Source organism: Pongo pygmaeus, chromosome 10 (genome assembly GCF_028885625.2).
Source record: "Pongo pygmaeus isolate AG05252 chromosome 10, NHGRI_mPonPyg2-v2.0_pri, whole genome shotgun sequence".
NCBI classification, from domain to species: domain Eukaryota; kingdom Metazoa; phylum Chordata; class Mammalia; order Primates; family Hominidae; genus Pongo; species Pongo pygmaeus.
The window spans coordinates 122,051,942-122,067,935 of NC_072383.2; the positions used below are offsets into that span (position 1 = coordinate 122,051,942).

The following is a 15,994-nucleotide window of genomic DNA, read 5'->3' on the forward strand; positions in this document are numbered from 1 at the left end:
CATATATGTGAGTGTCTATATATGCACACAGACACATGTTCCTAAAAGGTTTACAAGGTCAACTCAAATTTCTTTTTTTTTTTTTTTTTTTTTTTTTGAGATGGAGTTTTGCTCTTGTTGCCCAGACTGGAGCGCAGTGGTGCGATCTTGGCTCATTGCAACCTCCGCCTCCCAGGGTCAAGTGATTCTCCTGTCTCAGCCTCCCGAGTAGCTGGGATTTTTTTTTTTTTTTTTTTTTTTGTATTTTTAGTAGAGACGGTGTTTTGCCATATTGGGCAGGCTGGTCTCAAACTCCTGACCTCAGGTGACCCTTGGCTTCCCAAAGGGCTGGGCTGGGATTACAGGCATGAGCCACTGCTCCTGGCCTCAAATTTCAAATAAACAATGTTTTAGCAGTATTTGCCTTTACTATTTCTTAGACTATAATTCTGTTGGCCCATTGGGTTATCATTTCCAATTTAAGGTATCAGACTGATTTTTAAAACCACAATTTTTTCAGTGGCCTGCCTCCCTATAAAAAGGGTTGAATTTATTGTGTTTGCTATCTGTTGAAGCATTTTAGTCATTTTAATATCCATTATTTCATTGCAGTATTGCTAGTTTATAAAATGATCTTGCTAGCCGGGCATGGTGGCTCATGCCTGTAATCACAGCTCTTTGGGAGGCTGAGGAGGGAGTATTGTTTGAGTTCAGGAGTTTGTGACCAGCCTATGCAACATGGCCAGGCTCTATCTCTACAAAAAGTTTAAAATAATTAGGTATGGTGGCTCATGCCTGTAACCCCAGCACTTTGGGAGGCTGAGGCATGCAGATAGCTTGAGGCCAGGAGTTTGAGACCAGCCTGGCCAACATGCAGAAACCCCATTTCTACTGAAAATACAAAAATTAGCCGGGTGTGGGCTGGGCGCGGTGGCTCGCGCCTGTAATCCCAGCACTTTGGGAGGACAAGGCAGGCAGATCACAAGGTCAGGAGATCAAGACCATCCTGGCTAACACGGTGAAACCCTGTCTCTATTAAAAATACAAAAAATTAGCCAGGAGTGGTGGCAGGCACCTGTAGTCCCAGCTACTCGGGAAGCTGAGGCAGGAGAATGGCGTGAACCCAGGAGGCAGAGCTTGCAGTGAGCTGAGATCGTGCCACTGCACTCCAGCCTGGGCAACAGAGCAAGACTCCGTCTCAAAACAAAACAAAAAACTGGCCAGGCACAATGGCTCACGCCTGTAATCTCAGCACTTTGGGAGGCTGAGGCAGGCGGATCACGAGGTCAGGAGATCCAGACCATCCTGACTAACATGGTGAAACCCCGTCTCTACTAAAAATACAAAAAAATTTGCAAGGTGTGGTGGCGGGCACCTGTAGTCCCAGCTACTCGGGAGGCTGAGGCAGGAGAATGGCGTAAACCTTGGAGGCGGAGCTTGCAGTGAGCCAAGATTGGGCCACTACACTCTGGCATGGGCGACACAGCGAGACCCTGTCTTCAAAAAAAAAAAAAAAAAAACAAAGCCAGGTGTGATGGCCCATGCCTGTAATCCCAGCTACTCAGGTGGTTGAGGCACGAGAATTGCTTGAACCTGGGAGGCAGAAGTTGCAGTGAGCCAAGACGGTGCCATTGCACTCAAGCCCTCTGTTTAAAAAAGAAAAAAAGATCCTGAGAGTTCCTGCCATGAAAAAACAAGCAATACCTGTGAAAAGAAAAGAAGGGAGGGGGGAAGATCCTGCCAGTTATTTCTATGTTATGAAACTACTGATACACTGGTTCTAAATCACATTAGCGGGAAGGACTCAGCAATCTAGAGAGATGGAAAGGGGTGGGAGGGGAGGGAGAGGCTACATGTAAATTTAAGAAGAAATGAGAAAAAGGAGAAATATCACCAATGTTTTCTGGTTAAAATTATCTTCAGAATATTCATCAATAAAGATGCCCTTCTGGTTAGTACTAACTCAAGACGAATCTAATACACAGTATCAAATGTAGGTATATAGGACACTTTTCTTGCTATAACTCAAAGCAAATGTTTGTTGTTTTTTAAGTTAATTTTTTGTAGAAATGGAGTCTCGTGTTGAGAAAATTGGTCTCAAACTCCTGGCCTCAAGCAATCCTCTCTTCTTGATCTCCCAAAGTGCTAGGAGCCACTGCACTGTCCCCAGAGGAAATGTTTTAGAAAATGTTTAGGCCAGGCGCAGTGGCTCACGCCTGTAATCCCAGCATTCTGGGAGGCAGAGGCGGGCGGATCACGAGGTCAGGAGATCAAGACCATCCTGGCTAACACGGGGAAACCCCATCTCTACTAAAAATACAAAAAATTAGTCGGGCATGGTGGCGGGTGCCTATAGTCCCAGCTACTCAGGAGGCTGAGGCAGAAGAATGGCGTGAACCTGGGAGGTGGAGCTTGCAGTGAGCCGAGATCACACCACTGTACTCCAGCCTGGGAGACAAAGCGAGACTCCATCTCAAAAAAAAAACCAAACAAAAAACAAAAAACGTTTGTAGGGGCAAGGCGCGGTGGCTTATGCCTGTAATCCCAGCACTTTGGGAGGCCGCAGTGGGCGGATCACAAAGTCAGGAGTTCGAGACCAGCTTGGCCAACATGGTAAAACCCTGTCTCTACTAAAAATACAAAAATTAGCTGGGCATGGTGGCAGGCACCTGTAGTCCAGCTACTCTGGAGGCTGAGGCAGGAGAACTGCTTGAACCTGGGAGATGGAGGTTGCAGTGAGCCGAGATCGTGCCACTGCACTCCAGCCTGGGTGACAGAGCAAGGACATCTCAAAAAAAAAAAAAAAAAAAAAAAAAAAAAAAAAAAAGTTAGTAGGTTAACTTAAATTTGTTTTTTTTTTTGAGACCGAGTCTCCCTGTCATCCAGGCAGGGGTGCAGTGCCACTATCTCAGCTCACTGTAACTTCTGCCTCACAGGCTCAAGCGATTCTCATGCCTCAGCCTCCCAAGTAGCTGGGATTACAGGCGTCTTGCCACCATGCCCTGCTAATTTTTGTATTTTTAGTAGAGACGTGGTTTCACCATGTTGGCCAGGCTGGTCTTGAATTCCTGGCCTCATGTGATCCATCTCGACCTCTCAAAGTGCTGGGACTACCAGCAAGCCAATGGCGCCTAGCCGGCCTACCTTTTAAAACATTTTATCTTACAGATTTTTTCTAATTTTCAGTGGCACTAATTTACTCTCATAATGAAAACCAAAAGCACTACTCACATCAAAGCCAACTTACCTACCTGCAGAACAGCCCAAACAATCAAAACAAACAAAAAGCCCCTCAAGCTAAAATTCATTTACATCTTATATTCCTTTTCATGAAGTGGGCCAGATACTGTAAGAGCATTAACTACTTAATGAGGGAGAGAACAATGAGGAGAAAACTATGATTTGCAGAGTATGAGAGTATACAGAGGTCACAAAGTGAATACTGTAAGCCAAGGGGTGAGGGGGCACAGCAGAAACAGCTCCAAGACTCAACAACAAAAGTTTGCATGTGCTGTGCTGTTAACTTTGGGAATCTCCCTGGTTTCTCAGACATTCCCTAGATCTGGGACACCAGTAAAGCTTTTTTAAAAAAGAGAGGAAGAAAGAAAAGAGCCCAGCTACTCCAGAGGCCGAGATGGGAGGAGTTTGAGGCTGCAGTGAGCTATGATTGCTGCACTATACTCCAGCCTAGGTGATATAGTGAGACTGTCTCTTTAAAATAACCAACCAACCAAAAAAACAGGAAGGGAGAGTGACAGAATGAGGGCGAAGAAGTGGTTTTTTTTTTGTCTGTTTGTTTGTTTTCAGAGACAAGTTTTGCTCTTGTTGCCCAGGCAGGAGCGCAACGGTGTGATATCGGCTCACCGCAACCTCGGCCTCCCGGGTTCAAGCAATTCTGCCTCGGCCTCCTGAGTAGCTGGGATTACAGGTATGCGCCATCACACCCAGCTAATTTTTTTTTTTAGTAGAGACAGGGTTTCTCCATGTTGGTCAGGCTGGTCTCGAACCCCCGACCTTAGATTATCCACCTGCCTCGGCCTCCCAAAGTGCTGGGATTACAGGCGTAAGCCACCGCACCTGGACTGATTGTTTTTTTTTTTTTTTAAAATGGAGTCTCGCTCTGTCCCCCAGGCTGGAGTGCAATGGCGCAATTTTGACTCACTGCAACTTCCACCTTCTGGGTTCAAGCGATTCTCCCGCCTCAGCCTCCCAAGTAGCTGGGATTACAGGTGCCTGCCACCACACCAGCTAATTGTTTTGTATTTTTAGTAGAGATGGGGTTTCACCATGTTGGCCAGGATGGTCTCGAACTCCTGACCTCAGGTGATCCGCCCACCGCAGCCTCCCAAAGTGCTGGGACTATAGGCATAAGCCACCGTGCCCGGCCGCGAAAAAGCAAGTTCTAATATGAAGGATAACTGTTAAGGTCATGCTGCCAGACAACAGTTGGCTGGAAATAAGAAAGCATCAGTGAAGAGTAAGGAGGTACATAAACTAAACAGTTTCTAGTCTACAACTGCCCAGTAAATATTCCTGATGGAACACACCACGCCTGACAATACTTAATCTGTTAGTTAATTCATGAGGACATACTGGTAAAGAGTGAAGGTGTATTTAAATCTCAATTAAATTTTGGAAAATTTGGTAAGAAACACGAAAATACTAACCAATAAGCATGAGTACAAGTATCTGCAGATGAATTATACTGATCTAACCAGTGCATCAGGGCATCATCTGAGACGACCTGTAAAAATGAGAAAAATTTCATTGAAAACAGTATTGCTTTAAATAAACTGGTTACCTAGTCTGGTCTGTAATTCTAGAGGCAGCCAATTTAAAATAATCTCTACACAAAAAGCCTAACCCTTGCTATTAACTGAATCTGAATGCCATTTGAAAAGCTCTGTCATGCTGGTTCCTCTTATGTAATACATTTTTCAAGTTAACTACTTAACTGTAATTGTTTTCAAATCAGAATGGCTACAAATAATAATAAGGTAATATTAATAAAATAAAACCTAATAGTAAATGTTAGGAAAAGTGGTCGCTTACTGTTTTCTATAAATCATCGCAAAATATAAACATAGAGGCATCCTCACAATAAAACTAAGAGGTAGTGAGAAGGGCTTTAAACATTCTAACTTTTGTGATTAGCACTGGAAGCTTCCTTTACTGAAGAGATAAGCTGTTTCAAATGATCATTTTAGGCTGGGCACGGTGGCTCATGCCTATAATCCCAACACTTTGGGAGGCTGAGGCAGGTGGATCACTTAAGGCCAGGAGTTCAAGACCAGCCTGGCTAACATGGTGAAACTCCGTCTCTACTAAACATACAAAAAAAATTAGCCAGGTGTGTGGCACATGCCTGTAATCCCAGCTACTTGGGAAGCTGAGGCACGAATCACTTGAACCCGGGAGGCGGAGGTTACAGTGAGCCAAGATCGCGCCACTACACTCCCAGCCTGGGCAACAGAGGGAGTCACCTTAGAAGTTTCTTAAGGCTGGTAATATTAAGACTGTGATATTAGCATAACAAAAGTTGACATTTTCCTTAAACCAGGCTGGGTGCGGTGGCTGACACCTGTTAATTCTAGCACTTTGGGAGGCAGAAGTGGATAATTGCTTGAGCCCATGAGTTCCAGACCAGCTCAGCCTTTGCAACACAGTGACACCTCATTTAAAAAAAAGAAAAGAAAAGAAAAAGAAAATATAATTTCACATCTAGAAAAAGCTATCTTAAACAATTTCAATATATTATAAAATAAGTATTCTTTTTTTTTTTTGAGATGGAGTCTTGCTCTGTCTCCCTGGCTGGAGTGCAGTGGTGCAATCTCGGCTTACTGCAGCCTCTACTTCAAAGGTTAAAGTGATTCTCCTGCTCAGCCTCCTGAGTACAACTGGGATTACAGGCATGCGCCACCACACACCTGGCTATCTTTTCTATCTTTAGTAGAGACGTTTCGCCATATGGGCCAGGCTGGTCTCGAACTCCTGACCTCAGGTGATCCAACCGCCTCGGTCTCCGAAAGTACTAGGATTATAGGCATGAGCCACTGTGCCCAGCCAAAATAAGTATTCTTTTTTTTGAGACGAAGTTTCGCTCGTTGCCCAGGCTAGAGTGCAATAGTGCGATCTTGGCTCACTGCAACCTCAGCCTCCCGGGTTCAAGCGATTCTCCTACCTCGGCCTCCCGAGTGGCTGGGATTACAGGTATGCATCACCATCCCGGGATAATATTTTGCATTTTTAGTAGAGACGGGGTTTCTCCATGTTGGTCAGGCTGGTCTCGAACTCCTGACCTCAGGTGATCTGCCCGCCTCGGCCTCCCAAAGTGCTGAGTTTACAGGCGTGAGCCACATCGCCTGGCCCAAAGTAAGTATTCCTACATAATATAACGTACAAATGAGAAAATACCTTCTTATATTTCTTTTTTAGATCAGCATAAATTTCTAATTTGAGCTGCTTCCCAGTATTTGGTCGATAAACTAAGAAAAGTTTCTTTTTAGGATTCACTTCTTTAACTAAGATGGCAGTTTTCTTGTTGTTCCTTATCTGTTTAAAGAAAATGACAAAATATAAAGATTTTATAATACACACTTTAAGACATGTTTTTGTACCATCACGTCAGCAAATATAATCATTTCAGACTATAACGCTAAATAAGTACATGGTAACTTCAAAAAGGACCGAAACTGCTTGTTTAAAAGACTTTAACACAGCCACACCCAAAGGACAGTTATTGGACCTTAATTCTGGCTAAAGATGAAGGTTAAAGACCAAAGTTATCTTCAGAAAACTACGTGGAATTAGCCTTAATGCACAAATGTCCAACTCAGATCATTTTGCTTCTTTTATTTCCTGTACCTGGAATCCCAGTAAAGCAGCCTCAGAGAGGTAAGAAAAACCAAGTGTAATAAAATGTTAACAGTAGAATCCAGGTGGTAGGCATTAGGGGTCTTCAGAGAAAACTCTTTAAGCTCTGCTGTATGTTTTTAAACATTTCTCAGTAAAATGGAAAAAGAAATGTTACTCTCCTTTCAAGTTAACAATAGAATTCAAGCCCCTCCAAGATAAGGCCTTGGATGGCCCCAGTCCTCTGCGCTTGTCTCCTCCGTCAGTACTGCCTTTCCCGATGTCACAGGGTTTTGAAGCGCAAAGTGAGAGAGGTCACATGATAAAGTGTTCTGTAAACAGCAAAGCTATGGCAGCAGAAAGCAAAAATGTTGAACGAATTGTCCACACATATGGAGGTAAAAATGGAAGAAAGGGAAGCTAATTAGAGAAATGTTGGAATTCAGGTATGTATTTTTAACTTTTTATTTTTTTTTTTTTTGAGACAGTCTCACTCTGTCACCAGTCTGGAGCACAAGGGTGCGATCTTGGCTCACTGCAAGCTCCGCCTCCCAGGTTCAAGGCGATTCTCCTGCCTCAGCCTCCCGAGTAGCTGGGACTACAGGTACTCACCACCATGCCCGGCTAGTTTTGTATTTTTAGTAGAGACGGGGTTTCTCCATGGTGGCCAGGCTGGTCTCGAACTCCCGACCTCAGGTGATCCGCCCGCCCCGGCCTCCCAAAGTGCTAGGATTACAGGTGTGAGCCACCAAGCCTGGCCTATTTTTAACTTTTTAAAGTTGGATTTATGAGAAAAACTTTAAGAGGAAGGAGTTACTCTTGAAACTCCATTTAACTCAAGGAAAAACAACTGGGAAATTCATTTCTTCTTTAATGAAGACTGAACAGCTTCTAAACAATCATTTCTGGAGCAAAAGGAAGGAAAAAGAAAAGTTTCAAAGTAAAACCATTTTCCCAGCCCTCTACACAATAAATCATTGTTTGTGGGGCTATTAACTTTTTATATTCATTCTTATAATGAAAAACACAATATTTTACTTTCCTCTTCATGGATATTAAAGACCCTTGGTCTCTTACTTTTTCCAACGAATTGAAACATTGTTTATATAATTACTGTAAAGTCATAAAACAATGGTTAAGGTGAAGATTATATTTAAAATTATTTATCAGCTGACAGGAAATATCCAAACCTATACTTAGAGGATAGTGTTTAAGACACTTAACAATGGGCTCTGTCTTGACAGTGTCAGGGTAGTTATACATCATCACAGAACAGTGGAAAGTGATTCTGACATTGTTTTCCCAATGGCAGCACAGGTTACACACACTGAAAAGTATGGTGGCCTAATGCAGTGGAGGTTCAAAGGCAAATGAAGACCAGGAATGAGGTCTCTAGGACCACCACTCCTCATGTCCAGCCACCTGTTGCCACACAGAGAATGAAGGACCAGTATTACCACATCCTTCAACCTAAGGGAAGCTGGGGATCAGGACTTTCATCACAATCTACCAAAGGTGATATTCTGGCAATAATTTCAAATTAAAAAAAATAACCAAGAGCCAGGTGCAGTGTTGCATGCCTGTAATCCTAGCTATTCAGGTGGTCAAGGTCAGAGGATGGATCAAGCCCAGGAGGAGTTCGAGACTGTCCTGAAAATAACCAACACCCTATGTGGACCAATCAAAACTGCATCTATGGGGGACAGCCAAGTAAAATACGTGAATTCTACCAATATCAACATCTTGGTTGTGATATGACACTACAGTTTTAAAAAATATTACCACTGGGGTAACTGGTAAAAGTATGCAAGATGTTTATCTGTATTGTTGCTTATAATGACATGCAAATCAACCTACAGTTCAATCAGTATTTCAAAAACCCCAAAACCAGCAAGGCACAGTAGCTCACAACTGTAATTCAGCACTTTGGGAGGCTGAGGTGGGAGGATCATTTAAGCCTAGGAGTTTGAGACCAGCCTGGACAACACAGTGAGACATCAACTGCATTTAAAAAAAAAAAAAAAAAAAAAAAAAGCCACATGTGGTGGAGTGTACCTGTGGTCCCAGCTACTCTAAGAGGCTGACGTGGGAGGATTGTCTGAGCCCAGGAGGTTGAAGCTGCAGTGAGCCATGATCACACACGCCACTGCTTATCAGCCTGGGTGACAGAGCGAGCGAGATCCCATTACAAAAAACAAAACCAAACCAAAAAACCCCAACTCAACTAGGAGCCAGATCCTTTGAGAGCTTTTCTCTAGGTCAAGGATCAGCAGCTTAGGCCTGTGGAATAAATCCAGCTTGGCGCTCCTAAACTGAAGTAAGTTTAAGAAGGAATGAAGCAAGGTAGGAAAAAAAAGAGAAAGGAAGGAAGGAAAACACAGAGGACATGCAATATAGACCACATATGGCCTACAAAACCATACATATCAGAACTTCATAGAAAAAGTTTAGCGACTCCTGCCCTAGATCATTTATGACTTCATCCTGCCTGTGCCATCATCATACATGTAGTTACATGTATGTTACATGTATGTTACCAGGTCTTACTTGCAGTCACTCCATAAATATTTGTAAATAGAAAGCAAAATATGTTATATACAACCAATGACATATTACTCAGCCTTGTAAAAAAGAATGAAGGGGCTAGGCAGTGTGGTTCACACCTGTAATCCCAGCTCTTTGTGAGGCAGAGGTGGGAGGATCACTTGAGGCCAAGAGTTTCAAACCAGCCTGGTCAACATAGTGAGACACCATCTCTACAAAAGAAAAATTAAAAAATTAGCCACATGCCGGGTGCGGTGGCTCATGCCTGTAATCCCAGCACTTTGGGACGCCAAGGTAGGCGGATCACCTGAGGTCAGGAGATCGAGGCCATCCTGGCGAAGACAGTGAAATCCTGTCTCTACTAAAAATAAAAAATTTAGCCAGGTGTGGTGGCGCTTGCCTGTAGTCCCAGCTACTCAGGAGGCTGTGGCAGGAGAATCGCTTGAACCCGGGAGGCGGAGGTTGCAGCGAGCCAAGATCGTGCCACTGCACTCCAGCCTGGGCGACAGATTGAAACTGCCTCAAAAAACAAAACAAAACAAAACGAAACAACACAACCCCAAATATCTTAGAGAACTGGTGAAATAAAATTTCTGTTGTCTTGGATCTGAGTAAGTCAATATGAAACTCAAGATACTGCTGAATATCTATATATATATGCAGAGATATGTGTGCGCACATAGACCCGAGTTCTATCCACAGAGACAAATCATAACTGAAAGAATGTAGCTGTTTTACTAACTGAAAAATGAATCTTAAAGATATAAAGCATTATTAAGACTAAAGTTAAGTCTCTGTCTTATGAAAAATGCTTAATTTAAGAAAATGTTGGCTGGGTGCGGTGGCTCAAGCCTGTAATCCCAGCACTTTGGGAGGCCAAGGTGGGCAGATCACGAGGTCAGGAGATCGAGACCATCCTGGCTAACACGGTGAAACCCCGTCTCTACTAAAAATACAAAAAAAATTAGCCAGGCGTGGTGGCAGGCGCCTGTAGTCCCAGCTACTCTCAGGAGGCTGAGGCAAAGAGAATGGCGTGAACCCGGGAGGTGGAGCTTGCAGTGAGCCGAGATCGCACCACTGCACTCCAGCCTGGGCAACAGAGCAAGACTCAATCTTAAAAAAAAAAAAAAAAAAGTTAACAATTCAGCCAGGTGTGGTGGCTCACATCTATAATTCCTTTGGGAGGACAAGGCAGGCAGATCACCTGAGGTAAGGAGTTCGAGACCAGCCTGGCCAACATGGTGAAACTTCACCTCTACTAAAAATACAAAAATTAGGCTGCGCGCAGTGGCTCACGCCTCTAATCCCAGCACTTTGGGAGGCCAAGGCGGGCAGGTCACCTGAGGTCGGGAGTTTGAGAACAGCCTGACCAACATGAAGAAACCCCATCTCTACTAAAAATACAAAATCAGCCAGGCCTAGTGGCACATGCTTGTAATCTCAGCTACTCGGAAGGCAGAGGATGAGGTGAGCCGAGATTGCACCATTGCACTCCAGCCTGGGCAACAAAGAGTGAAACTCTGTCTCAGAAAAAAAGAAAAAAGAAAATGAAACAATTCTAAACTCGCATCTAATAACATCCTTTAAAATGCATTAAGTAAAAACATAATACAAATGGACAAACACACAATTACAATGATAAATTACCAAAACAGAGAAAGCTAAACACAACTGGGAAACAGGTACAAAGTGAAGAGACAATTACAATGCTGGCCATTAAAAAGTATTATATATCTGAATAGAATTTAAAGGAAAAGTCGTACTTGCAATGACAAGTAAAAGCCATCGTCTGGTCCTGTCAGCTCAGCCCAAATCTTGGTAGCTTCCTCCCATGACATTCCCCTCTCTACACTAATCTGTAAGAGAAACAACGGAATTTAAACTCATTTCTGTAAATGCATCTCATGGGAAGACGATACTTCACAACATTTTCTAAACTTACTGTGTATAATTCTACGTGGCCAGAGGTTGAATATCCTGGAGTCAGAAACTTTTTAACATCACTTTTCCTCACCTTTTCATCTCCAGAACCAAGATCTTGAACAAGAGAAAGAAACATATGAATGTAGAAAGAACATTTTTATCAGGTACACACGTTTAAAGAATTTCTCCACTCCACATTTTCCCTGGGGACATTGGGGGGGATATTTTCCCTACTTACCTAAGATTCCCATATCATATCTTCCATTTTTTTTGGCATTTTGAACAACTGCAGTAAGTGTGTCCGCAAAATACTGAAATAATGCATTCTGCTGATGTACCTCCATGCCTAAAATTCTATTTAAGAATTTTCCTATGTTGTTATAATCTGTAATGACAAAAGATAAATGTCTTCATGCATTCAGATGATAATTAAAAATTTTTTATTCATCTAGGCTTAGTTCAAGTCCCACTTTCTCTTCTAAGTCTTCCTTCTTAACTCTTACACTGTCCTCACAACAAGGCTGTAATCTGCCCATTTCTCTCTCTAGCAATTAGCACCGATGCAGGACACGCTCAAGAGGTTTGTCAAATTGAATTTTTGCATCTTCAGCCTCACTTATGCAAAGTATGAACACAATTCAGTACATAAGAAAGTTAGTTCTCCAACACTGAATTCTCAACTGTAGTGGCACTATTAGAATGTCTGCGAGCTTTGGAAAACTACCGATGTCTGAGCTCCACCCCTGACTTCAGTAATTTTTTGTTTTGTTTTGTTTTTTTGAGACGGAGTCTCGCTCTGCTGTCGCCCAGGCTGGAGTGCAGTGGTGCATTCTCGGCTCACTGCAACCTCCCCTCCCAGATTCAAGCAGTTCTCCGGCCTCAGCCTCCCGAGTAGCTGGGATTACAGGCGCCTGCCACTATGCCCGGATAATCTTTGTATTTTTAGTAGAGACAGGGTTCCACCATCTTGGCCAGGATAGCCTTGGACTCCTGACCTTGTGATCCGCCTGCCTCGGCCTCCCAAAGTGATGGGATTACAGGCATGAGCCATCATGCCCGACCAATTTTTTATTTTTTTAGACGGAGACTTGCTCTACTGTTGCCGAAGTTGGAATGCAGTGGTGCAATCTTGGCTCACTGCAACCTCTGCCTCGCGGGTTCAAGTAATTCTCTTGCCTTAGCCTCCCGAGTAGCTGGGACTACAGGCACCCGCTACCAGGCACGGCTAATTTTTGTTATTTTTAGTAGAGATGGGGTTTCATCATATTGGCCAGGCTGGTTGCAAACTCCTGACCTCGTGATCTACCCACCTCGGCCTCCCAAGGTGCTGGGATGACAGGCGTCAGCCACCATGCTCAGCAGACTTCAGTAATTTTTAAAAGCTTGAGAGCTGATCATATTAGCAGCCAGTGCTGAAAACTGCTTCTCTATGCATGGATCTTTTACACATACCCCACAGCAGCCAAAACTACCCAGAATGTTTTAAGAACATGAAGCTTCCCCTTCAGCTCAAAAGCATACATCATAATGGACTTTAATACTATAGCAACAGTTATATGCCTACACAAAGTTAATAGTAGTACCTTTATCGAGAGTAAGAATTCCCGAGCGATCTTCTACATTTATCAGGCCAACTCCTATCAGTCCTTGTCGAACATCTGTAAGAACAGGATCAATTCTGACTCATAAATTACAAGGCATGTCTACAATGTACCACTAAGTAAGAAAAGTATGTTGTAAGCAGTATCATGCCATTTAAAAAAAAAACCTTGATATTTATATAAACATGGAGAAAATGTGGAGAGAACTGCCCTTGTTCACATTGTCATCTGTGACCTAAGAAGGTGAGAATGGAAGGAGGGTTAAGGGGACTGTTATTAACTCTCTTCATTATATATGTTAAGATTCTTTTCTTTTTTTTGAGACGGAGTCTCACTCTGTCACCCAGGCTGGAGTGCAGTGCGCAATCTCAGCTCACTGCAACCTCTGCCTCACGGGTTCAAGCAATTCTCCTGCCTCAGTCTCCCGAGTAGCTGGGACTACAGGCTAAGTTTTGTATTTTTAGTAGGGACTGGGTTTCGCCATGTTGGCCAGGCTGGTCTCAAACTCCTAACCTCCGGGGATCCACCCGGCTCGGCCTCCCAACATGCTGAGATTACAGGTGTGAGCCACTGAGCCCAGCTGCAAGATTACTGTCATTACTTATAATAAACAAGTAATCTATAATATATATATATATATTTTTTTTTTGCGACAGAGTCTGACTACGTTGCCCAGGCTGGAGTGCAATGGCATCATCTTGGCTCACTGCAACCTCCGCCTCCCAGGCTCAAGGGATCCTCCCACCTCAGCTTCCCGAGCAGCTGGGACTACAGGCATGCACCACCATGCCTGGCTAATACTTTTTGTAATTTTTTTAGAGCGGGGGTTTCTCCATGTTGCCCAGGCTGGTCTTGATCTCCTGAGCTTAAATGATCCACCTGCCTTGGCCTCCCAAAGTGCTGAAATTACAGGTGTGGGCCACTGCGCCTAGCCATAACCTGTAATTTTAAGAAGTTAGAAATAAATCAAGCAGTCTTTTTTTTTTTTTCTGAGACAGGGTCTCTCTCACTCAGTCTGGAATGCAGTGGTGCCATCACAGCTCACTACAGCCTCCACCTCCTAGGCTCAAGCAATCCTCACACCTCAGCCTCCCAAAGTGCTGGGATTACAGGCATGAGCCACCGTGCCCAGCCCAGGGAGTTGTTTCTGACACTCCTGATGTCAAAAGGAGTGAAGGTGTAGGGTTAAGACTTTATTGCTTTTGTTGAAAGCCGAGAGTAATGATGAACACCCCTAACTGGTATGTCAATATGAACTGTTAACAACACGTATCAGTATGTGCTAATATACCAAAAGGACTTTCTAGTGAAAAATGCTAACTCCAGCTGGGTGTGTTGGCTCACGTCTGTAATCCCAGCACTGTGGGAGGTTGAGGTGGGAGGATCACATGCGGCCAGGATTTCAAGACCAGCCTGGTCAACATGGCAAAACCCCATCTCTATTGAAAACACAAAAATTAGCCAGGTATGGTGGCGATCACCTATAATCCCAGCTACTCGGGAGGTTCACACAGGAGAATCCTTTGAACCTGGTGGCGGAGGTTGCAGTGAGCCAAGATCACACCATTGCACTCCAGCCCAGGTGACAACGCGAGACCCCGTCTCGAAAAAAAAAAAGGACATTTCCAAATACACGAAAGAAAAAAGGCTATGCTATGAGCCACATGTATCCATCACCCAGTTTAAACAACTGTGAATTCATGGACAATTTTGTTTCATCCAAACCTCCTACCCCCACCAATCAATTCTCACAGATTATTTACCTAGGTACTTTTTCAACTTTAAAATTAAATTGAATTTTAAAAGCTATTTGGGGCTAGGCACGGTAGCTCATGCCTGTAATTCCAGCACTTTGGGAGGCTGAAGTGGGCAGATCATGAAGTCAGGAGATCAAGACCATCCTGGCCAACATGGTGCAACGCCGTCTCTACTAAAAATACAAAAATTAGCTGGGTGTGGTGGCATGTGCCTGTAATCTCAGCTACTCAGGAGGCTGAGGCAGGAGAATGGCTTGAACCTGGTGGCGGAGGTTGCAGTGAGTCGAGATCACGCCACTGCACTCCAGCCTGGCGACAGAGCGAGACTCGGTCTTTAAATAAATAAATAAATAAATAATTTTTAAAAAAGGCTATTTGGCAAAGTGATTTTACTCAATGTACTACAACAACTTTCCTCTATTAAATCTATTATTAGACAAACATGCTTTCACTATATCAATAGTAAGAGCACCTTCACTTGAATAAAATTTGCTTTAATAAATCTGTTTAATACAAGATAATTATGTGTCCTAGTAATCATTAATTTCAAAGTTTTATACAATTTATGTCCAAAGAAAAAAACTAATATAACAGCAAATGTTACAACAGGTTTAAGTACATCTTTGTCAATAATCATTGTCGTTGTTACGAATATTTGTAGAAGTTACCTTTAAAAAATTCTCCAGGATAGTCTGGAGGTGGTGATACCATAGGAGAATCCAAGTTTACAATGGATTTCATCACAATTTCTAAAGCATTTCTTCCATACTGCAAAAAAAAATCAAAACCTTTAACCAGTTTCAGCATTTGGATACTCTTCAATCACATGACCACCTAAATACTATAAAAACTATTGGCTGGGTGCGGTGGCTCATGCCTGTAATCCCAGCACTTTGGGAGGTCGAGGCGGGTGGATCACCTGAGGTTGGGAGTTCAAGACCAACCTGACCAACATGGTGAAACCCCATCTCTACTACAAAAAATTAGCTGGGTGTGGTGGCAGACACCTGTAATCCCAGCTACTTGGAAGGCTGAGGCAGGAGAATCGCTTGAACCTGGGAGGCAGAGGTTGTAGTGAGCCGAGATGGCGTTGTTGTGCTCCAGCCTGGGCGACAAGAGCAAAAAACTCCCTCTCAAAAAACTCCCTCTCAACAAAACCCCAAAAAACTCACAAACTTATTGTACCAAAGATTCAAAAAAGCAATTCTCAATTATCTTTATATGTATTTCTTTATTTTTTCTTTTTTTGGAGACAGAGTTTCGCTCATCGCCCAGGCTAGAGTGTAATGGACCGATCTCTACTCACTGAAACCTCTGCCTCCCGGGTTCAAGCGGTTC

The 15,994-nt window shown here is 43.4% G+C and overlaps 1 protein-coding gene across 8 annotated transcripts in view; it reads right to left on the reverse strand.

Moving 5' to 3' along the window:
* Positions 1 to 15,994, reverse strand: part of SBNO1 (strawberry notch homolog 1) — a 74,288-nt gene that overhangs the window by 9,096 nt on the left and 49,198 nt on the right. For all 8 annotated transcript variants that reach the window (XM_063647182.1, XM_063647179.1, XM_063647178.1 and 5 more), the window contains 7 exons: positions 15,325 to 15,424; positions 12,882 to 12,956; positions 11,537 to 11,683; positions 11,318 to 11,412; positions 11,139 to 11,231; positions 6,394 to 6,531; positions 4,647 to 4,723 (listed from right to left, as the gene is read on the reverse strand). In XM_063647182.1, coding sequence (XP_063503252.1) covers positions 4,647 to 4,723; positions 6,394 to 6,531; positions 11,139 to 11,231; positions 11,318 to 11,412; positions 11,537 to 11,683; positions 12,882 to 12,956; positions 15,325 to 15,424 — 725 coding nt within the window. The remainder of the gene's footprint in view (positions 1 to 4,646; positions 4,724 to 6,393; positions 6,532 to 11,138; positions 11,232 to 11,317; positions 11,413 to 11,536; positions 11,684 to 12,881; positions 12,957 to 15,324; positions 15,425 to 15,994) is intronic.